This window comes from Pipra filicauda, unplaced genomic scaffold, assembly GCF_003945595.2.
Source record: "Pipra filicauda isolate LSUMZ 115617 unplaced genomic scaffold, ASM394559v2 scaffold141_size4267151_pilon, whole genome shotgun sequence".
NCBI classification, from domain to species: Eukaryota; Metazoa; Chordata; class Aves; order Passeriformes; family Pipridae; genus Pipra; species Pipra filicauda.
In genome coordinates, this window is record NW_024103896.1 from 2,114,671 (window position 1) to 2,138,010 (window position 23,340).

At 41.8% G+C, this 23,340-nt stretch overlaps 2 protein-coding genes across 11 annotated transcripts in view; one reads left to right on the top strand and one right to left on the bottom strand.

Annotated features, from left to right (window-relative positions):
• On the top strand, window positions 1-22,270 carry ANKRD42 (ankyrin repeat domain 42). 10 transcript variants are annotated; one of them, XM_027712502.2, is made up of 14 exons: window positions 1-67; window positions 1,618-1,774; window positions 2,816-2,979; window positions 4,536-4,643; window positions 4,968-5,087; window positions 5,884-6,019; window positions 9,270-9,470; window positions 10,439-10,564; window positions 12,112-12,217; window positions 12,838-13,013; window positions 13,424-13,550; window positions 16,176-16,320; window positions 18,747-18,879; window positions 21,243-22,270. In XM_027712502.2, exons 2-13 carry the CDS (start codon window positions 1,759-1,761, stop codon window positions 18,840-18,842), a joined length of 1,521 nt encoding a protein of 506 aa, XP_027568303.1. In that variant the 5' UTR covers window positions 1-67; window positions 1,618-1,758; the 3' UTR covers window positions 18,843-18,879; window positions 21,243-22,270. The 10 variants fall into 10 exon arrangements, with proteins under 10 accessions (XP_027568303.1, XP_039234545.1, XP_027568302.1 ...); XM_039378611.1 differs by lacking the exon at window positions 1-67 and adding an exon at window positions 84-1,355; XM_027712501.2 differs by lacking the exon at window positions 1-67 and adding an exon at window positions 1,376-1,482.
• CCDC90B (coiled-coil domain containing 90B) overlaps window positions 20,813-23,340 on the bottom strand; it is a 10,001-nt gene continuing 7,473 nt past the window's right edge. Inside the window, exons 8-9 of the mRNA XM_027712508.2 lie at window positions 22,309-22,423; window positions 20,813-21,168 (exon numbers count right to left, since the gene is read on the bottom strand). Of these exons, the coding sequence (XP_027568309.1) occupies window positions 21,113-21,168; window positions 22,309-22,423 (171 nt within the window). The 3' untranslated portion in view covers window positions 20,813-21,112. The remainder of the gene's footprint in view (window positions 21,169-22,308; window positions 22,424-23,340) is intronic.

The following is a 23,340-nucleotide window of genomic DNA, read 5'->3' on the forward strand; positions in this document are numbered from 1 at the left end:
ATAGCAACGGGGAGGAGGAGGAGGAGGGACTGTGCTGCGAGGGGCCGCTGTTCCCCCGCTCCGGCTGGTGAGACTGCTCCGCCCGCGCCTCCTCCTCCTCCTTTCCCTTGCCCGGGGGCGAGGGGCGGCCCCCGAGTGGCTCGGGGTGGGACGGGCTCGTCCGCGCCGCGCTCCCTCCGCTCGGGTTCCCCGGCGCTCCCCGGTCTGTGGCACAGGGCTCCGCCGAGACACACGCACCCCCTATGCCGAGGGTGCTCCGATATCCGCCAGACGCGCGGGGAAAGGCGGGGAGCGGCGCTGGCCGGCCGGGCTCGCCCGCCCTGCCCCCGGGCGACTGAGCTGGGCTGGGCCGGGCTGGGCTGGGCTGGGCTGGGCTGGCGGCTCCGCGGCCCTGGAGCTGCTGCCAAAGGCGAGCTGTGCGGGATTGTCTTTGTGTGTTGCGGGAACGTCGCAACACCTAACAGTGCCTCTTTCCTCTGTTCTGTGCCATGTTCTTCTTCCCTTAATCTCTTTAATTGAATTTTGGGCAGGTACTGATCTCAAAATCCTTAGTTAATTTTTTCCACAAAGTTTTCTCCTCAGACGTCCAGTGTTTGATGCCTTTGATACCTTCTTTTTTTTTTTTTTTTTTTTAATAGAAATTGTACGAAAATTGTGGGGCCTGCCCTTCACTTTGAAAATCAGTATATTTTTTTACAGAACTGATGTTAACAGCTGTTTATTGAACTTCAGACCCAGGGCTGCTGCCTTTGTCTTGTGTCAAGCAGCCATGCAGCCATCCACCCTGGGCATCTGTCTCCATGCAGCTGCAGGTCTCCAGAGGGGGAGGGGAGACAATATTTCTTCTGCTAGTAGACCTTGTTGTTTGCTTTCTTCTGGACAAAAAACAAAAAAGGGAAAAAAAAAAGATCTTGAAGTTGCTGCGCTGTAACATCGTGTTAAACACATTAGTACTTTGCCAAGTAGTGCAATCGGCCAGATCTGCCTGTGATTTAAAGTTGTATAATTGGGCTGCAATCTCTAACCCTCACTTGTTATAATGAGAAATTTCTCCCTTATGGGAAAATTATATCCTGGTGATACTGTTTCTTAAAAAAACCCCAAAACCACCAAACAACAAAAAACCCAAGCCAAACAACTCAAACTACAAAACATTCTTAAATATTATTCAGAGACATAAACTAGATGACCTCCCAAAGCCCCTTCCAGCCCTACATATTCTGTGTTTCTGTGCTGCTGCTCTTTGTTCAAACAGTATTTTGCAGGATGGAGTCACAGTTTCTAAGTGAAGCAGTGATGCAGCCTGAGGAGCAGGGGAGGTGGAAGTGGAGTTACACGGACTCAGAAGATTGATGGTGTGTTATAGCACTCCTGTCAGCCTGGAGTACTGAAACAGCTTCAACCATTCTTTCCTCTCTGTTACAAACCCAAATCTGCCTGAGCACTACTATCACACTACAGAGCACGTGAAAATAGGCACTGGTAAACTGCACAGGCTGCTTTTAGTGCTTTTTTACATATATTAGAAACATGTTCATGCAATATCACGTTTATATTATTTAATATTTTTTACCTCAAATTGTGTAACAGTCTACTTCTACTATTTCTTCTCCACAGGTGGAGAAGCTGAGACACTTAATAACTTAAGACCTACAGTTTTATGCTTGCTTGACTTGCAAAACAGTAGCCCACCTCTTCAGGACTTCTAACAGCGTGAAACCTAATCAAACAGTGTTAGTACATTTTGGTACTGGAATAATGACTACTGTAGAAGGTGAATACTAATTGGTTTACCTTCCTTTCATGCCTGGCTGTCTGAAGCTAGTCCCCTCAGCCATTAGATCCGCTTACATCTCATATTTCTATGTACAAGTTTTGTCAAGATATCAAGATGTTGCCAGGGGATTTGGATATGTAACTCCCATTGTTTCCAGTCATGTAGTTAATCAGTGGAAAAGCCTGAAGGGAGGACATAGGTTATTTGATTCCATGGCCTGGTGACAGAATATTTTTTTTTACCCTACTGCTTCTACATTTAGAGTTTCATTCTGTGCCATTGAGGTCACTGAAAATGTTATTGACTTTGGTGGGAGCAAAATATCAGACTGCTGAAAAGTGAGCTGTGACAGAACAATGCTGTAATTCTATCAAGAGAGCAACACAGGATGACTAACATATTGTACAAAGAACTGCCTTTAATTTTGACATCAGTTTATCCTGAAGATGATCTGTGTAGCTGAGTCAAGAGCAGTTACATGGTATGCTCACTTGGTGAAGGCTCTGGTGCCCTCCAGTGTGATATGCCATGCTGTGCTAAGTCCTTAGGCAGCTGGCAGCAGCATGTGGAGCACCTGGGAAGTGATGGCTGAGAGCTTGTTTGCCTAAGTGAGAAGCCTTCCTGGTGTTATATTTGTAAATGTGATTAATGAAAGAGTTTGTGATGCCCATCCACAGTTTAAGAAGAGAGACAGTTTTGGGGTGAACCTGCTCTGGCACTTGCTAACATGGAGTATCTCCACTTCCTGCTCTTCCTGTGCTTCTTGTCATCTTTCTGCTGGGTTTTACTCTTGGGCCCTTTACTGGGGCTGAAGGGCCATGCGTGTCTCAGGTTTCGGCATATTGTTTTGTTCCTGACAAACAGCAGTGACTTAGGAGTTCCACTGATATGAATCTCAATCATATGTTACTCTGGACATTTTAGCTGGTTTTGTGAAGCTATCATACAGATGTTTCTTTGATTCATCACTTATTATCTATCTCTTATATGTTGCTGATTTAAGCAACTGACTAATGCCCTTTTATTGTTCCTCACTAGTTGTCGAGAAGAAGCAAAATTATACTAGTGTGCATGAAGCAGTGAAAGCTGGTGATGTAGAACAGCTTGCATTGATGATTAAAAGTGGAGCTGGTGTTAACGAGGTGGATGTAGTCCACAAATTCACACCCTTGCACTGTGCTGCCCACTCTGGAAGTCTGGAGGTAAAACATTACATTGGTGTTTAGTCACAGCCAGGTTTTTGTAAGTTCATATTTCCTTCTTTGGGAGAGGCTGGACACAACATTGCTATCTTGAGTCAAACTGAATCAATAATCTCTGGCTGCTTTTCTCATTAAATATATTCACCTAGAGCAGAAGTACAGCATTTTAGATTTTCTTTTCTTTTTTTTTTTTTTTCTGAAGCCCCAGGCATTTCACCTAATCAACTTTGTCAGATATTACTAAATCGTTGATTTTCTTACTCATCAAAATGTGACTTATGGCCTCCCTTCCAGACTCATGACCTCCTTTTGTCCCTGTTGTGTTTTCCTCTTCTCTTGAGAGACCTGGAAAATCCTACAGAATGTGTAAAATGTTCTGAAGGTGATTGAAACAGATAAAAAGTGACATGAAAACATGTTCATTCTGTTTACCAATGTCCTATGCCTCGTTCTCTATAGAAGTAGTCTTAATACATTTTATTTTAATAAATTAAAATGTTGAATAATGATGAATAAATCAGCAGGTGCTTGCATGAATGTTTTGAACTTCCAGAAAGGTTGAACTGCTGTATTCAACACAACATTGCTTTTCTTCTTGTAGCCTTCCTGTTCAGTCTTCATAGCAATCTAACCTTGAAGCAGCAAGGCCATTCATGTCCCGAAGAAAAGCATGTAAAGTTCTTGCTAAACTCAAGAAATAATAATAATAATTCTGCCATGTAGAGAAACTGTCAAGAAAATGATAATCATCATTTTGTCAGCCCCAAAACTGGATTGCTTATCCACCCTTTTCTGCCTCTGTAAATTCTGTCATTTTTCATTTGACTCTTCTACTTTGCAGTTGATATTTTAGACTTTTTTCAATTGTCTGTCTTCTATTTGTTTCTAAGCTCCTTGGTAGAAATAGTGGAGGAACCAGAGCTGAAGTATGGCCTGAAACAAGATAATAAATTATAATAATATATAATAAAAAGTTTTAACTGTCCCTCTAACTGTCTCTGGATAGTCCATAAAGCTTTCCATTGCAAGCAATAGTATCTGCTGGAAGAAGTGAATAAAACAAAACTAGGCCATGGAAGAGTGAGAAGAGAGATGGGATTACATAGACCTAAGGAGCCTAATAAATTAAATGAGGTTTTGAATTTAGTTCATGGTATTTTGCCTACGAGCAATTTTAGCTGGAATTCATGTGAGGATGTTTGCATTGTTTTTTCCAATGCTTTTACCTCACGCCATGTGAATATTCTCACAGATTACGTTTTAAATCTGAAAGAGTAAAATTAAGAAGCCATACTATAAAATCAATGCTAGAGTCTGATTTAGTAGGTTATTTGCACATTTTGTACCCTTGGGTGAAACCTGGAAAGTATAACTTACCTGTAAGTTTCTAATGCCCAAATATCTGGCTAAGGCATGCTCTGGGATCTCATTTCCATAGTGAAGTATTCCAGTACTGTTTTGAAATGTAACATCGACAGATAAATTCTAGTTAAAATGTGCCTCAGATACATGGTATGAACAGCTAAATAAAAGCTGCTTTGGTTTTGGTTGAGCAGTGCCTTCACTGGTTGCTCTGGCATGGAGCTGACACAACTCATGTGACTGTCAGAGGCTGGACAGCGGCTCACCTTGCGGCCATCCGAGGGCAGGATGCCTGCATGCAGGTATGTGTAAATATTCACTCTCAAGCAAAAGTATGTAGGGCAGACCTTAATTTTGGACAAAGTCATTATGCAGATCAGTTGAGGAAGCTCCTAAGGGAGCTATGAGTAGCTAGCTCATCTTGGTGTCTTGGCATCTGGGATGAAATCACGCATTTTAAAACCAGTGCACTCATTTGCACTGTCTGTAGAAACAGATTATTTTGTGCAGTGCCAGGACCTTGAGGTCAACCCAGAGTTATCCTGCTGATCATCGTAACCTGTTCGTCTAGGCAGTGTTTGATTTTTCAGCTTGTGAAGTGAACTTCTGCTTTGCATTTCTTTTAGGCTTTATTAATAAATGGAGCAAACACAGAAGCTCAGGATGACCGTGGGTGCACGCCGGCACACTTGGCTGCAGCCCACGGGCAGTCCTACACCTTGCAGACCATACTGAGAAGTGGAGCGGTGAGACACTTCTACCTGCAGTGCCCTAGTGCAGAGACAGGCTGGTAGCTTTTCCCGAACAAAACTGTCCCTAGCTTAAACTGAGATTTAAGACTGTGGATTAATTACTGTTGGTGAATTTATTTTTAGGGTAAATTTCTGTTTTTTAAATTGTAATATACATTTAGGAAAATGATTCAAAAATCTAGAGAGAATCATAATGGCCAGTCTTCGTGAGCGAAGATTTGGGAAAGGTCATTAACCCTTCCAGCCTGCGCAGTGGATTTTTAGGTGAGACACAGCGTGCGCTGAACTGAGCCCACCCTTTAGTCCTGAGGTTCATCTGCCGGGGCCGAGCAAAGCTTGGACAGTGGCAGTGAGGTATTATTAGAGAGAATCAATAATGTAAGTAAATCACATTCCACTGAGGATGTCATTAAATGAAGATCAGGTGCTGGGGTGGTGGTCATTTTTTGCAGTTGTACAAATCTTCTATAGTAAAGGAGACATAAACTTAAAAAAAAAAAAAGAAAAAAATCCAGTTGCATATTTACAGAGTAATGACATATTTACAGAATAACGACTACAGGTCGTTATGATACTAAAATGTGTCTAAAAATGCACCCTTTATAAGTGTATTAAGTAAAAGTGTGAAAAGTCTTGGAATGGGAACTGCATATATGGTATGAACTTTGAAAAATATTATTTGATTTGATTTAAATAATATAACACAATGAATAGCCGATTACTATATATAAAATTTCTCTTGTGTCTAAGATTCAGAAGTGAATGAATTAACCTGCTGCTTTCATTTTAGAATGTAAATGTTTCAGACAGGAATGACTGGAAACCTGTTCATTATGCTGCTTTTCATGGTCGTTTGGGGTGTTTGCAGCTTCTTGTTCGATGGGGAGCATGTATCGATGATGTGGATAACAATGGAAACCTTCCAGGTATATCAGGATAAATCATACGTTTTTAAGCCTTTGGTTTGCAGTTGTTGTGTTTTTGATCAATTGAGCAAATTTCAAGTAATGCACAGCAGCAACATTTGCTATTTGATTCCATGCAGTTAGCGTAGATAGTCCATTTTTCTCATGATGGGAGAATTTATTAAATCCAAAGTATAGTTCTCTTGTTGACAGTATCCCATTCACCTCTTGCTGCTGCTGGCAAGGGTCAGAGCTCATGGGTGCTGGAGTAGGGAGCAGGATGAGCCTGATTGAGAGCACTGCATAGTGCAGCATCTCCTATGTGTGTGATAGAGCAGGTGTGCCAGTGGAGGTCACAGGAGATGGGTGGGTGCAGCAGGAGGCAGTTTCAGCTGCTAAGTGCTAGTTTTTGAATTTGTGCCAGGCTTTAACGGCTGTGCCACTGTGATCAGGTTATGGTGTGTTCGTCCATCTTGATTTGTGGAATACTGATCTTTCTGTATTGTCTGTAGTATGTTCTCTTTTCATAAGCATGAGCGTATTCATTTTAGCACAAAAAAATGGACAGTGTTTATTCCTTGCTCTTCATAGTTTCTCCTGTGTCCCTCTGCCTACCATGCCACTGCCTCAATATCCTCTGTAAGCTGAATGGTATTGCTCCTGTCTTGGGTTCTCATTGCATCCTTTCCCTTTTAGCATTTTCCTTCTTATGGTTTGTCATATTATTTGTTGCAAAGACCATATTTTTTTCCTCTATAACTTGTACAGAGTTCTCGTTTTAAATCCTTTCTTAAAATCCTTTACCCTCTATTAAGAGCTACTTACCTAGGAAACGGAGAGCTATGTTCTGTTTTGCAAACCTAGGTCTCCTTAGAAGATATGAGGCTCCTGCATCTCAGCAGGAGATCTGGTGCATTAGCAGGAAGGGGTCATGATGTTAGGCACCCTGGTGGCGGTGTAGAAGGCAGCTTTATTTGCATTTGGGAACACTTCTCCCATAACAGGCTTCTGTGGAGATATAGCAGATGCCAGCCCAGTTCTACTTCAATGCTCTGTATATACTGGTTAGTAGAGAATTGGTTATGTTGTATTTTGACATCCTACAGAAGCTTGATCTTCCAGCCTTTGTTCTCTTTCATTTGATCATATTGTCATCCAAAGGAAAGAAAAAGCTTTGGAACATGGCTCATAAAAGATTAGTAGAAGTGATACACTGTACAGACCAGCTTTGCCTCAGCCTGTGTAACAGCGAAGTGAACTTAGATTATCTTTGCACACTTCAGCTTCAAGATTAGCTGAACAGTGCTATAATTTTTCCTAAGAGAATACAGAAAGAAATTTTCTGAGGTTGCAGTGCTGGACATCTAAAACTTAAAAACTGGCTGCATTTTTTGCATGTGTGTGTTGCAGCAGAGGGTCTTATTGCCTTTGCTAATTTGCATGCTAATTTTTGGAAGAAAAAAATCTTGTGGCATTCAATGTACAGAATGGGCTGTGATTATTAATTCAACATTTCGTTTTCTCTCTGTATTAATTTTTGGGCCACATCCATATTTCTTTTATTGCTCACTAGTCAAACCTATTATAAATATTTTTCTCACTCTTTTTTCACTTGTGGCTTTGAGAAGGGTGAGTAGCGTTAGCCTGACTTAATGAAAGGCAAGATAAAACACAGAGAAGTTGCGATACCAACACCAACTAACCACTGCCTATTTGTGATGCCTGAGACAAGGTTTTTAAAAGTTCTTGGCGCTAAGCTGCATGTTTTGATGTTACTGTGTTAACATCACAGTACCCTTTGACTTTAGTCTCAACTGCAGGTGCTCAGCATGACTGAGGATGGGATGGCACAGTTACATGTTGGGTACTGGCTACTAAGACACACGCAGGTTAAGCCACCTATGAAAAGTTCCTTTATGTGTATTCCACAGCATTCCACTGAAACTGTGCAAAAAGACTTGAACAGAGCACAACTCTTTAATCTATTTTCCCCTTGCCATCTTTGCAGAAAATGTTGAACTTTTTTGATTGCTTTCTGCACAGGACAAACATCTGATAAAAAAGTTTAATTCCAAGAGGTGAAGTTTTATCCTGGAGATTTTAGGTATCTGAAAATGGATTTGTAAGGGTTGAGTCAGTTTTTCAGTAGCTGACTATTAATCGGTACTTACCTTTAGCATGGTACCTCTTCTTTTCCCTTCTCCCTGAATAACTCACTCACTGAATAAAATTCAGACAATGGGAAAAATGGCTCTAATTTCAATAAAGCTCAGATTTTGAGCAATCATCTGTATCAAAGTATTGTCATCTTGCTGTAAAACCAATATCCATCACCTTTTAGAGCAATTATGCTCTGGGAAGCTGTGAATGGTTTGCTATAGAGAATTGTGTGTGCCCCAAATGAAGTGACATGGTTTTTCTAGATCCTGGGTACATTGTTTATTGACTATGAAGATAGTGGGATTCTTACCTGGAGACAAACTAATCCTTTGGCCTCTAGAACATTAGCCAGCTTTTACAGAGCATTGTCATGGAGAAAACATAATAAGCATTATTTGGCAAGTTCTTCCCATTAATGGGACTAGAGAATAATTACTCATTTCAAAATAATCAGCCTGTGTTTGGTACATCTTACTTTCTTATAGGCCCAGCACTCTAGTAGTAATAAAAAACTAAACCTCTTCATAGCCTGAAGGTCAGGTGAGGAATGTACCTTTGAATGCTTTACCCAACAAAGTGCATGTCAGTGTCCTCCTTTTGTAGTTGGGGTGACTGAGGGTGTGATGCAACTTGTTTGTGGTGGCACAGTAGAGGTGGGCCTAAAGCAGAAATGGGCTTAACACCTCATCAAGGACACCGCTTGCTGTTGCTCCATTATGGGTATCCCAGGACAGCGAGGTCAGACAGCTGCTGAAGACTGAGATTTGTGTTCATGGGGAAGATGAGACCCCAGCAGTGCACTCTCTTAGCTAGTGCCCAGTGGTCTGTTGGGAGTGTTGTTTTGTTTCCTACAGTCAGCTTTGCCAGGGAATCTCCTTTGCAGATCCTATCCTTGACATCTTTCTTCTACCGCCTTTGCATAGAGCTCATCTCTGTCCTGGATAGGAGCTGAACATGCCCAATTGAACCGAGGCTGCTCTTACTTGTTGTGCAGTGCTGGATGGCTCAAGTGCTGGTGGATGATCCAGATCTAACCAGTGGTGAGAGCACTGCTTTCTCCATGGACAGCAGGGCTCTGCTCTAATACACTTTGTTTCACCTTGTGCTGTAGCCCACCTGGCAGCAGTGGAAGGACACTTGCATTGCTTTAAGTTCTTGGTTGGGAAAATGGCCAGTGTCACACACACGCTGAAAGCCAGGAATGACCAAGGAGAGACTCCAAGGGACTTGGCTGAACAGTTCTTTAAAGATAATATTCTGCAATATATTGATGGTATGGAAAAAGAGGGGGAGCATCCAGAGGCACAGGAAGGTGAGTATGGATCAAGATACAGTTAAAATAGGCATTATAAATAATTCCATAGAAATGCTTGATTCTGAAAACTTGTGTGAGCAGACGTGTAACATTTTAATTATCAGTATAAGGAAGAACTTCTTTTTAATGCTTACTACATTTACTGGTAGCTAAAGGCTGGGATACACAGTATGATTTTATAAATGTCTTAGGTTTATCCGTGATCACGCTGTGTTGCACTATGAATACCAAGTTGTCCACGTTCTTTTTAGACTCCAGCAAAGATCCAGAAAAACTGTATAATTTTCATTAGTTTGCAGATCTGTCTTCACAGAATCTCTTACTTGCATTGAATAGCAACTTAGCCTGAAAATGTCCCACTGAAATGAAGGTTATTTGCTAACTAGCAATACTATGGTAGTCAGAACAGCCAAAGGATGCAAATGTGGCAAGGTCTCTAAGGAGAACCCTCAGCAGAACATGGATATGACAACTGCACCTTCACCTCTCTACTTCTGGGAACTTACTGTCCTTATCTGCTAGTCTTTTTTCATTATGCATAAAAGTATATTGTCTGTAGTCCCTGTCTATAAAAGATAACTAGAAAAATCAAATTGTCTGTATGAGTATGAGAAACAAAATAGTTTATATATTTGGAATTCAAAACAGGCAAATTACTCCAGTTACCACCAGTAGTACAATCTCAATCGTAAAACAAAGCTATACCTGTTACTTCAGGTCTATGAAATTAATTTCTTAACTGTGTGAGGTGCCTGTAGTCATAACCAAGACATGTTTAGTCAAGTCTGTGGTGAACACTGCTAGTTACACAGCTGCATTTTGCCAATTAAGGTGCACTAGCCTCCTTAAATACAAAGCATCCATACATAAGTTGCTATGAGAGAGGCCAGCTGTGAGAGACAAATACCAACACGTTTAGTAGAATTACTGGCATCTGTTTGGAAACATGTGCATTTCATTTTCAGTTTTAGCTTTCCCAGCTCATGATGCTGCTTTCAAAGGGGACTTGTTAGTGCTTAGAAGATTAGTGAGAAGTGGAGTAATCAATATCAATGAGCGGGATGATAAGGGATACACTCTCATGCACAAAGGTCAGTAATTACAATCTGTGTTTCAGCTTGTTACTGTTTGTTGCTGACGTGTTTACTTTGTTTTTCAAGTGGCTGCTCGTCAGATAAACTTCATGAAAAACAGCATCTCATTTGTGAGGGCTCAGAAGTGCAACCCCAAAAAACATATTTGGTGATGTATTTGTGTGTAGGTGTCACTTTAAAGACAAAATCACCAAGCTGAAGTCAAGAAAAAAGAGTTTCTAATAGAGAGGTATCAACATCTAAAAGGAAAACTAAATAGTGGGATTCTTTGTTTAGCCTTTTTTTTTTTTTTTAATCAGGCAAAATGTGGGTTTTAGAAACGTCTGTCTGATCAGGTATAAGAATGGTCTGTATTGTGGCCTGGGCCTTTATTTACTGAACATAGCAGTACTGGGGGGATGTTTTGTAAAAATCACAACAAAATGGGGATGTTTTATAAAAATCATAACAAAGTCATTTGGTAGGGTGCTGCAAAGGAAGGTAAATTTCGGGTATCTAACACCCTGACATGTAGTGGAGTGCTAGCACTACAGAAAAAATAATCCTCTTGTGTTTGGGGTTTCATAGTAATGTCTGAAAGAGAAAAATGGGAGAGGAAAGAAACAGGGAGGCATTTTTGTAATATACTTTTACCCCTATTTCCCACATTTGTTTTTGACTAGATACAACGATAGAATTTTAAAAAACATAATTGAAGTTCTTATTAAAAAAAGATATGTAGTGATTTTAAAATGTTTTCTGCATTTTTTCCCACTTTCTTTTCTTGGAATGGTGCTAACCTACAATTGTTTCATCCCCAGACTTTACATCCTGATATTGTAATTTCGATTCCCTATCTCAGTAAGAAAACAAATATAACAAATATCCAAAAGGGAGTGCTATCAAGAAATTAATTTACTCTTCCTTGAGAAAAATAGTGTACAGTTTCAACTAGACTTGCCAAATATCATCTTCCATATGTAAGACATCGTTCCTGGCACCACCTGGTATGGGCAGTGGCCATGCCAGATCATATGACTGGGCTTGTGTGAGGCTGCTGCCGAGAAGTGTTGTCTTGAGTGTCTGCCCTAAGAAATGATGCACCTACAACTCCAGCACAAAGCCCTGCTTCTCTCCTCCATGAGACAGCTTTGCACACCACAGGTTGGGGCAACCAGCTGTGTCTGGTACGTGGGAGCCTAAAGCCAGGGAGAGGTGACAGCACTTTGCTGCCAAACTAGGACACACAGGCCTTACTGCAAGAGAGTGTGTCTCATGCTCAACAATGGAACTGGGCAAGTTTAATTTAACTTGTGTCCAGGAAGAGCTGCCAGTACATTTCTGGAACTAGAAAGAGTCACCAAACCACGCTTCCCCAAAACTGTGTGTACCCATGTGATTTGAGCATCTTGACACATAGGCTTCTCTTGAAATAGTATCTCCCCCCTGTGGTGTCTTAGAGAACCCAACCTCTGGCATGTCAAAGAATGACAAGAGGAGGACATTTTAGGTTTGAAACCCTACAGTTGTATATAACTTACTTGTGTGCACCTTCCTTCCTTTAGCTGCTGAACAGGGGCATATCCATTGCTTACAGTGGTTGATTGAAATGGGAGCTGACTGTGACATTACAAATGATGCTGGAGAGACTCCAAAGGATGTAGCCAAGAGGTAGCAGTACATATCCTGTAGCTCTGACATTTATTTACTTACTATTTGTATATCAATATCATGTCAACTTTGTTGGAATTAATCCTGATTTTCATTGATGGAGAAAGAACAGATCAGGCCCATGAATTCCAGCTCTGAGTGCTAAGCAAAGCTGTATTGTAGCTATGAAAGGTTTTACTTTTTCCTTATTTTAATTTTCTTTTCAGCAAGGTCAGACAAAAAAAGGAAAACCAGCTGATCTGAAAAAGGCGAGTTGTGAGCCAGTCTGGTCACAGTTTGCCGTACAAAGTAATTGAGAAGTAGTGGAGGCCAGCTGATTTTTGCATTAATAAAAATAATGCAGTTTCTGATGAGATTCAGTTAAGAAATCCTGCAAAGGAAAAAGATACCTCTGATGTAGGAGTCATTGCCATAAGGTTCCATTGAGGCAGAGCTCACACTGTTAAGAATATTACAAAAAGCAGATAGATAGCTGCTCATAGTGTGTGTACCAGTGCTTCCTTTAATCCTGAAACCCCTCTGATAAATGAGAACATGGACAGTTTCAGAGAGTTTCTATCACACATGTGTTTCCGGATGATGGGCATATTTCAGTGTTGGTTTAACTGTTCTCTGTGCAGATGTGCCCATCTGGCAGCTGTGGAACTTTTGATACCAAGAACTGGAGACAGTAACTCTAGTGATGAAGAACTAGATGCAAACAACATAAAGTTTTTTGAGAGACATGGTGTGGAAGGGAGTACAGATAGCAAAGAAGATTTAACCCTGGATGAAGCGGAGAAAAGGAATGCACGGAGTAAGCACTGTATTCCCATCATTCCTTGTTTGAAAAAGTTGATATAAAGACATTATAGTCATAGTTGCACAGTTCCTGCTAACTACTGGGACCTTTCTGTTGTAAGATGTGATAGTTGACAGGATATCTGTACTACTGAGCATTCAAACAAATTGTGGAAAATTAGAAAGCATAGCGGGGGGCAATCAGAACATAATTGTTACACCACTTTAATCCGTGTTGGTGAAACTATATTGGATTGCTACTTGTTTTTGAGATCTCTTTGCAGTGTGGGTGTCAGCTGTAGCTCAGTATTTGCTGAGCAGTGTGATTTCTGCTCTGTGTTTGTGAGACTGTTTTCCAGACTATTGGATTCCATCATGACTGCCTTGTCCATGCATTTTACCTACCTGGAGAACTCTGTCTTACAGTAAGGGCCTATCACAAGATTCAAGAACTTCAGCAACTTCTAGAAATTGCCTACAGCAACTACAGACAGCTGGGAGGGATAACTGAAGAGGAGAGGAAGATGAAAAGAGAAGAAAGGAAAGCTGAGAAGTAAGGACATTTTGCCCTCCTAATGTTTAACTTCGTGGAGCCCATTTTAAAGCCTTTTTTAAGGCTGACATACACTCAAATTTGCTTTACCCAGTCTGTTTTTTCCAGTTGCCAGCTTTAACCAGGTCAAAAAGAAATGGGCTGCAGCAATTTGTCTGACCATTTCTAAACTTCTACCACCAGCTCAACAGAAGTGCTTGATAGGTCTTACACTTCTTGGGCAAGATCATCTATTTGGCCTTCAGGTTTTCCTGCAGTGTATGTGCAGTAGGTCTGATAAGTCCTGGCTGTTTTGTTTCCACTGAGGATGCCAAAGATGTGTATGCACTTTAATAAACCTGAAAAAAGGCATTAGTCTTAGCATGGCTTGCATGGAAGTGCATATACAGCAGAGATTATTCAGTGACCTGCTACATTTCTGTGTCAAGGGTAATATATTTCTATGCTCAGGAAAGCATTAGCTTGTATCCAGATCACAGAAAAAAACCCAAACTATAAACAAATCTGCCCTTGCCCATGAAGAACTATTCATAATGTCTGTCTAATTCTCAGTGTCTCCTTTAAATCAAAGGGTTCTGTTAGACTGGTCAGGTGATTTGATGGACAGACTGTCTACATTTCAAAGAAAAGTCCTTCTGAGTATCAAAGATTTAGAGCTTAAAGAATAATGCAGCATCCAAAGACAGGCCTGTCTCCACCTCTACCTGTCAAAGATTTGGCTACCCACAGATCTCAGTCTCTGTAGATAACCACCTCCGTAATCTCTTTGGACCACCCCAAATCACTGTCTTTATTTGGTTACCGAGAGGAGACTTGTCCAGAGGGCTTGTATGCCATCATGAAGGCAGCAGACTTACCAGTCAGTGTAGATCTGGAGCATGTAATAGGTGTCACAAATTGCCATTAAGTAGTTTGTTTTACAGCCATATCTGAGCCAAGAAACTGAGGACAGGATTTCTTTTGGTTCCAGGTCACCCTTTGACTCAGCCTAGGCTGAAAGTCCATCTTTGTTAACTTGATATGTCTGCTATAGCTAACAGATACCTGCATCTGAGTTAGTGACCTTGAGCTCCTTTTTAGACTTCTGTAGGCACTTTCAGGGCATAATTAGACACGTATTTCAGGTGTGATTCATCACTTCTAGGAGTGTCTCTCCTGGCTTCAAAGGAGGAGGGTGACTAGCTGAGGTGTTGATACCTATGTTGGAGAAATCTGTTTTTAATGATGGAAAAGTCACTGTTGACTAAAGGCATACATTAGCGTTCATTTTGGATAGAACAGTGCCTATTAGAGGGCTCTGATGAGGCTCTATAAGGGTCATTGCTTTCTGTGGCATAGATGGCTAAACTAGAAAAACTGTGAGGCTCTGAAGAGTCTTTCTCACCTGTGGAGGCTGGAAAGCATACCTAGCCCCAGAATATCCTTTTCAAATGGAAATAGTGCTTCTCAGCATACCTACCTACCCTTCTCAGGGTACCTATCTGTGGGTAAACACCAAGATGCTTGTAACATAGGCCAGAAAACCTATTACTTAAAAATATTTAATGACAACACCATTTTGCTTGATTAAAAGCAGGAGTTGCTACTTGGGAAGGCCACTGTAACAGATTTTGAAGATTTCTGCTCTATTCCATGTTTTCTGGCTGTAAGAGGCCTTGTGTGAACCATTGCACAGTGCTTTAACCAGGCTGCATTGCATGGAAAAAATTGCCACCATGTGTGTGCCACAGAGTTTTGGAGCTGTGCCTCTTTAATTTGAAGTGTGCAAGAAGTTGGCTGTCCCCTGAGCACTGAGCACAGGGCACTCTTGCAGTGTCTTTAAGGCTGGTTTGAGCCCATGAGTCAGGAATTCTTCTCTCCAGGAAATGCCTCAGCGCTTGATGACAGCTTTTTTGCCATGCTGTTTGAATCCACAGGACAGATGTCTCCCTTTTCCTTTTACCGATCTTCCGTCTTTGTAGTTGTGCTAATTCATCCTGATTTAGAAAAGAGCCGGCTCAATTCCAGATGACTCAGTTGCTGAGGTCAACTGCTGTTAGAATATATGTGAATCATGTCTCAGCTAAACAGTTTGCGGAATCTCAAGTAATTAGGAGCTGTTCTGGATGTGACCAGTGAGATCTTGTGCAATTGTGTATAAACCACTGCATCAGTTTCCCTTGAGTAAGGGTCAGGGGCAGCTTTTTCGTTTACATCCTTCCTACTGGTTGGCTTAGGCACGAATGAGGAATACTCAAATAACAGCTTGCATGACCCTTCCAGAATCCCAGCCTTATGCTTTTTCTCTATTTCGTAATAACTTAGCTGCTCCTTGGGCACTTCTTCCTCTCCCACAGCTGGAGATGGACCCAGTCACAGGCTGCACGAGCCCCAGGCTCGGTGTGTGGGCAGACGTCTCCATCTCGTGGTCAAATTGCGCTGAGCACAGCTGGCAGTGGAGAGGGAAAACCTGCTGTTTATACAATTGTTATAAAGGGTCTGGAGCCAGGAGCACAGCTCGTGTGAAGAGTACTGCACTTTCTTCGTGACTAACCTGCTCCCTGGCAAAGGCACAGTACCACGTGGAGCGGCCAGGGCAGGTTTGGATGTAGTTCATGCTCTGCTTGTCTCCTTTGCTTTTGACAGGGCTGTGAGGGAGCTGGAGGCCCAGCTGGAGTATGAGCGAGTCAGGCGGGAGAAGCTGGAGAGCCAGCTGGATGACTACCGTGCTGAGATAAGCCACCTTAGGGAGAGCCTGGAGAAAACCTGCATCCCCCCTGCTGTCCCCATGGTGAGTGCCACACTCTCCCAGTGCGTGGGACAGAAGCTACTGCCTGTAGCTTGTGCATGTTGTTCCTTCTAAGATTCCCAGGCATGGTGCTAGGAAATACTAGAGAAAAATGTGCTAGCAGCTTTTAGCTTAGGACATGGAAGTGAGCAGGAGCCTTTGTCTGTCCTAACAGTATCTCTGCTGTGAAAGGATATCAGTTTTTCTTTGTACCCTGGCAGAGAAGCACCAATAATATTCTGCATAATAGTAAAAGGAGTGTACCGATCCCTGAGTACTTCCACATGCATATACAGTGACTGGCAGTTCCTCTTGGCTGGTACCTGGTACCTGAGACTGGCCTGCTGCCTCAGGAGAGGTGTCATCACCTAAAGGGTGAGCCTGTGAGTTGAGAGATCATAACCATGGGTCCCCAAAGGGGGACAAAGAAAATAACAGTCTCACTTCAAAGATGATCTATGTCACAGAGTCTGGAATCAGCCAGGCATCCTGAGTGAGAGTCCAGGATCTCATAGAAAGTTTGTGCAGAGAATTCAGTCTGTTTAGGAAAGGAAAAGTACATGCGGCACGGGAAGTTCTCCGACAGAGAGGCTCCATTCTGAATTGAATATTAAGGCCTTTTTATATCATAGAGGCCTAAGAGGGAAGAGGACACCACCACTGTAAGCTGCCATTAGATGCTGATGTTTCCATTTCTAGTTTTTTACTTTTCATCTGCATAGCTTGTATAGCCAGTAGATGATGAGTTTTCTATTATTTCAGACCATTTTTTATTTCCCAGAGTATTTTCCACCTTTTCAGTCAATTGCTCCTACAGTCTCTTGTTTTTGCACTTATTGGTGGTATCTTGGTATGGCTCTGAATTCTAGGTACCGCAGCTGTACTTCAAAGAGGCCAGCTGCACTTTTCAAGGATGCTTCTGGTTCTCAGCCTCACAATTCCCTAGCTGGCATATATTTTCTTTGTCAGCATTTTTCAGCTGGTGTTTTTTTCCTGGTAATTTTCCCCTTCTAACCAGGTCAGCTTTTTGGCTGCTCACATTAGGTGTCAACCTGCTGTGTCAGCCCCCACCCCCTGGCTGGCAGGTTTTGTAGCAATTGCAGCTTATACTTTAGGATATTTCTTTTGCTTCAAAACTCCTTCAAAACAGGTTTGCTATTCTCTCTTTTACACCAGACTGGGAAGTGAGTTGATGGAAGACTGTAGTACAGGACTTTATTGATGTGTGCAGTGGCTGATTGCAGAGAGTGTTCTTGTATGCCATCTGCTATCATCCCAATTATCCAGCCCTCTCACAGCAAAGAATATACACACAGATATGAATTATTGGTTGGCTTAACAGGCAAAGACAGAAAAACTGTAGCTTTTCAAAAAATGAAATCTTGAGGATAGATCAGAAATTCACATGCTAATTTTTGGGGACAGGTGAGCTGGCATTTCAGACCTTTTGCTGCCCAATATAACTCTCAAAAATTGATTTGACAATCAAAATCGCATTTGTCAGGTTTTTATCATCCAGTCAAGTTGTCAGCCTTGGATGAAGCACCTAAATGCCTTACCCTATGGGTGTGGGGACTGGTGTGCAGTAACACTGTTGGTTCTTAGGAAAAGATGCCAGTGGAAAAGGCACGTGGCAGGGCTGTTCTTGGAGCTCCGCTTAACTGCCCTGGCCATTGCACTGCCTTGTCTATGTAACTGTTTGTATGGCTCTGTTATATCCAGGATAAAAGTCAGGCAAGGACTCATCACTGGCAACATGGGCAACGCAGATTTAAGTCCTTCGTCTGCCTAGAGGAGTCAAGAATACCCATCCTGGAGGAATGTTCTAAGCAGCCCAACATCTGCTCTTGTGAGATGGAGCCATATTCATTCCCCTGTGGGCAGCTGTGCAGTGTAACCACTGTATTTCAGTATTCACTGGTCCAGAGGGAGTGAGTCATAGAAAATAAGCAGATTATTAGGGTTCATGAAAAAGCACAGGAATTTTCATCCCAAGAATTTTAGTCCTTCTGTTGTCATCATCTGACCCCAGGCTAATAACAGCTTGCTTTAAGACATGATTCATTATACTTCCCTGGCAGGTTTAAAAATGTAGAACAACTATGGCACAGAGTGCCCCATTCCTAGGGTGGAAGAGTAGCTGTAGTTGTTTTTATCCACAACAGTCTGAAAAAGTCTAGCTGAGCTTTGGATTTACTGGCTGGGACTGGAGACAACTACCAAGGCAGGTTTATTTTCAAGAACTGCTCTGAGTGACTGCTACAGCCAAGGGGCCTTCCACTTACACTGCTGTGCTGCCATCCCATGGCCTGGGACTATGCTCTGCCCCCAGCTTCAGTTTGAACACAGTGTTCTGTGGTTACTCACAGCCATAGATTTTAAATCCTTCCAGTGATTGCTGTTTAATGGCTGAATATCCTTTGTTTCAGGAAGCTGAGACAATTGCCAAGTCTTGCAAAGACAAAAAGAAAATAAAGAAGCAGCCAGCCTGCAGCCCAGGAGGAGTGTTTGTGAGGCTACGCTGAGGAACGACCCTCCAAGGAGGGGCAGGAGACTGCAAAGGTAGAAAGGCAATATTCCAGACAATGCAAAGTTTGCATGGCCCAGCTGCACAGATGAGTTGTGGTTCTCTGCCTTTCACTGAACTATGGTTTTAGTTCTCTAGTTCTCTGGTGCAGCAGCAGAAAATGTAGTTTAGCAACAGCTTTGCAAATTATAAATTGACATTTCAACAGTTAACAGCAGCAATGTCATAGGCCCTCATAATTCGGAGAGAAGTACCTCTGTCTCTTGGTCTGTTTTGTACTGTGACCTTGGAAAGGAAACAGTGCACATCACCTCCTAGAATATTCAGACAGGACCTTCAGTGTGGAAGCAGAATACAGTCTCCAGGAGAATTACTTCTCAGCTGCAGACAGGTACCAGGCACCTTGATTTTCATCAAGTCATTCCTAAAGAAGCCAGGAAGTGACTCCTTTGTGAGGTGCCAGACGAACTGCAGCAGCAGGCCTCTAGCTCAGGGCTGAAGAGTTTACTAGGTTATGGGGCACGTTGTGGTTAGAAATGGCAACCCTGACCTCTCCTCCATATCTAGAAAACATTTAATTACTACACCTATAAAATTTTTTCTCTCATCTGTGTGCTATTGTGAAGTTATTTTCCCTTTGGAAGCCTCATTTTGTGATTTTTTTTTAGTGCTCAAGTCCTGATATGTCCTCTCCTTAAGTACGAAAGAAAACAATCTCTGAGAATTTCAGAGGTACTGGAAAATAAAAATCAATGTTTTTCTGTGCACACTGAAGGAGAGGCACACTGACTAACAGCATAAGCCTTGTATCAGAGCTAAAGAGTAGAAATTCAGTCTCAAGAGCTCACTTCAGGATGTGTGAGATGATGATGGTGAGAAGCTGCAATAGATGAGCTCTTTCCTACCTCACCACTGGTTCTAAATGTTAATGTAGGAACACTCAGATAGTCAGACGGCAAATATAAGAAATTAATTTTATTTTCTTGAATGAAGATAATAAATAATTTAATGCATAGAATATAAGAATTAGCAGAATACCAGCAAGTTCAACTGTAAACAGAATAAAACCTCAATAAAAAAAATTGCCACTACTCACTAGTCCTTAGCCCATAAAGGGCCCATTCTTATTTCGAAGTTAATCCAGAAGGACTTCTTTAAAAATTATTATTTTACTACAAGAATCAAACCAAGCATATGCATTTGTACTTGAGATGTGACTGCTTCAGTTTTGAAGGCATCCACCTGCTATGTTGCATCTCTGCAACAAAAGTTTTCAAGTCCTTGCAGAAGGTAGATGGGTTAGGAAAGTCAGTGTGTCAGGATTACAGAACAATCCCGAGGAGTGTGGAGATGGGAGGAGGATCACCACCACCACCACCACCACCACACCGGCACCACTGAGATGCTGAGTATTTCCATGTTACTATGCCCAGAAAATATGTCTGGGTTCATTAGAAATACTCTGCACTACCTGAAAGGGGGAAATTAAGAGTACTTATCTGCCCCAGGGCTGCACATGGTTGCTCAGAGTAGTGGCATTTCCCCTTAGAAAGACAAAGACAGAGAAGTTCCCCCATTCTGCTGACTTCTGGGGTTATGGACATTGCAAAAGATACTAAAGAAAATAAATCTATGGAGACATTTTAGTTGTACATAAGATTTTAACTTTATGTAAACTAGTTTTCAAGAAAAAGGGGTTCTTTAATAAAGGCCTTGGAGTGCGTTTTTATGTATGTAGATAAAAACCCCAAAGGGCCAGGCTTCAATCCATCAGAAAAGTGAGGAACGGACTGAAGACAAAAATCCAGAACCTATGTTTAAGATTAATATACTTGGATCAGAGTAGATGTATTGTAATCTGGTATTAGTATCCCCATACTGGGAACACTAATTTGAGAATTGTATTTGCATTTCAAGGTCCTATAAAATGTTTAATATTTCCATTTTAAGAGGAGCTGAGAGTGAGAATGTTGGAAAACCAAATTTAATTATAAAAAATATCAGGAAACACTTAGTTGTATAGAATAAGAAATACTTTGAAATTAATACATTACTGAACAAGAGACAACAAAATTACTATTTCGCTACTTCCCCCCAATTATTTTGATCTTTAGTGTTACATATTCAGAAAACATTTTTCTTATACAGTGAGAATATCAAATCAAAAAGGTACCAAGGTTATCTACAGTGCAAACATGATCATCAAACTACTGTTGGCCTGGGTGGCCTTTTCTCTGTCTGTATTAGATGCAGTCATTCCATTCAGATCTACTTCCAGAACCTGTAAAATCCCAGTGCTATTGCCAGGCAAGTGAACACTGAAGCTGTTAAAAAAAAACAAACCCAAAGAAAGGAAATAATTAGCTGAATGCTGAATTGTATCACTTTATACATACAGGAAATTAGCTGCAAACAGATGGAAGAAAATGGTAACAACACTAGAGCAGAGCCTCTTAAACTCCATGAATTGCTGCAGGTGTGACAGAGCAATTTGAGAAGACAGTGGCTTGCCTTAGATGTCATACCCTGCACAGCAGCACTGTGGTGGTGACATGGGGGCTGAATTCAGCAGCCTAAGGAAGCACGTTTTCAGGGACACATCCGAACAGCTACACGGGATACTCGGTGCACCACAGGCTACAGGAACTTTTACTACTGGAAGCTGTATTACAGGAGATGCTGTATCAGGTCTTGCATTAGATGTGGTTATAATGATTTGCCACTGAACCAAACGACAATGAACTGACGATACAGGTATCTGACACAACACCAGGATATCCCAGCAGCACCCCTGACAAGCTGTCTTTTGGATTTGTTATGCTGCTGTTTCAATTAGTGTTAGAATAAAGCTAATTACATTTCCCTTTGAATTTATTCTTGCTTCCAAATATACTGCATTACTCTCTTTTTATCCAGCTCCAACACAATAAAAACTTCACTGGTTTTATGTATATATTGAGAAGACAATCTCAAATCAGACTGAGATCTGTTCTGCTTGGCAGAGGAAAGTACAAGTGCTGTCACACTGAACTGTATGTCTGTGGAGACTGAATGGGAAGCAGAACTGGTCACTCTCAGACCAGTCCCGAATGACAGCAAACTTTCAGGGTAACCCAAATGACCTCAGGAGAACTTCTGTAGCAACTCTGCCATGTCAGTGGCTGCTGCAGCAAGCAGAGGTACTGTCAGATGGATAAGGTATTTAAGCTTTTTTTTATTTTATTTTTTTTAGATCATGTCCATATTCCTCCTAATCCCAGTTCTGGGCACAATCCTAGTCCTAGTGTGGCATGCTCCCACCTCTTCTGTGTTCTGTGTCACACTTTATCCAGCTGGGGGGAAATCTCCCCCTGCAATCCCAGCTGTCTGCTCCTACTACTGACTTCTTTCAGCATATACTCCTGAATAAAATGTTTTACATCCAAAGTACAGTGTCGGCACTCACCTCCTTGCCTATCACGTACCTGCCAGATAACGTATCGTATCAAGTTTGTTCGATTCCATGAGTGTTTTTAAGGAAGCTATTTCAGTGTCAATTTTATTACTGATTTCTGAGATAACGCTATTGGTACTTGAATCCTGAAACATTAAAAGATAGCATATAATGACAATGGTGTTTAACCCTTTCAGCTTTGCAAAGCTGCACTAAAATACTATGCTACTAGAAACAAGAAATTAATTTCCAGCCTATCACTGAAGTAAAACATTACTAACTACTAAGAGACCTTAGAAGACACAGAACACCATTTAATACAATCCAGGAAGAATACTGAAGTGACAGAAAGCAAGAAAACTCTGATGATCGCAGAATCACAGAATGATTTGGGTTGGAAGGGGCCTTAAAGACCATCTAGTTCCAACTCCGCTGCCATGGGCAGGGACACTTTCCACTGGACCAGGTTGCTCAGAGCCCCATCCAGCCTGGCCTTGAATGCCTCCAGGGATGGGGAGTCCACAACCTCTCTGGGCAACCTCTGCCAGTGCCTCACCACCCTCATGATACAGACTTTTGTCTGATATGCCAGTGCATCCTAAAGGAGACATTCTACAGCACACAGAACATTATTCCTACATTTCTGAAAAACAAAGGTTTGAGCATTCACAAGCCATATCCCAAAAAGGAAGGAGATGCTGAAGATGGGACAAGTCCCTCTTCAGCCTCTTAGACTTTGGTGCCATCTAGCAGCTTTTGAGGACTTCCAGCCCTTGAAATGCTTGGCTGCAGGCACCTGGACCATCCCTCTTGTACAGCTCATCAGTTAACACTGGGAAGGGCAGCATGACAGCACACATCCCATTTGTAACAGCCAGCAACAAGGTACTTGGGAAGCAAGGGAAAAGGCTTGCATGCCTCCCTCTGCTGACTGGTGTTCATCTCTAAGGCAAAAAACATCTGCAACAGCCGTGAGTGATACAGTCCAGCCTCTTCTTTAACCACATCCAAAAATCTATTAACTTCCACAAAAGTTTGTACATAAAATGCAATGTGTAACTGT

Excerpts from the sequence above, each read along its gene's own strand:
- ANKRD42 (XM_039378608.1), top strand. The coding sequence starts at position 2,791 with ATGCCCTTTTATTGTTCCTCACTAGTTGTCGAGAAGAAGCAAAATTAT. Across the intron at positions 13,014-13,423 it reads GGAGAAAAGGAATGCACGGA|TAAGGGCCTATCACAAGATT; the intron begins GTAAGCACTGTA and ends TCTGTCTTACAG. Across the intron at positions 13,551-16,175 it reads GAAGAAAGGAAAGCTGAGAA|GGCTGTGAGGGAGCTGGAGG; the intron begins GTAAGGACATTT and ends TGCTTTTGACAG.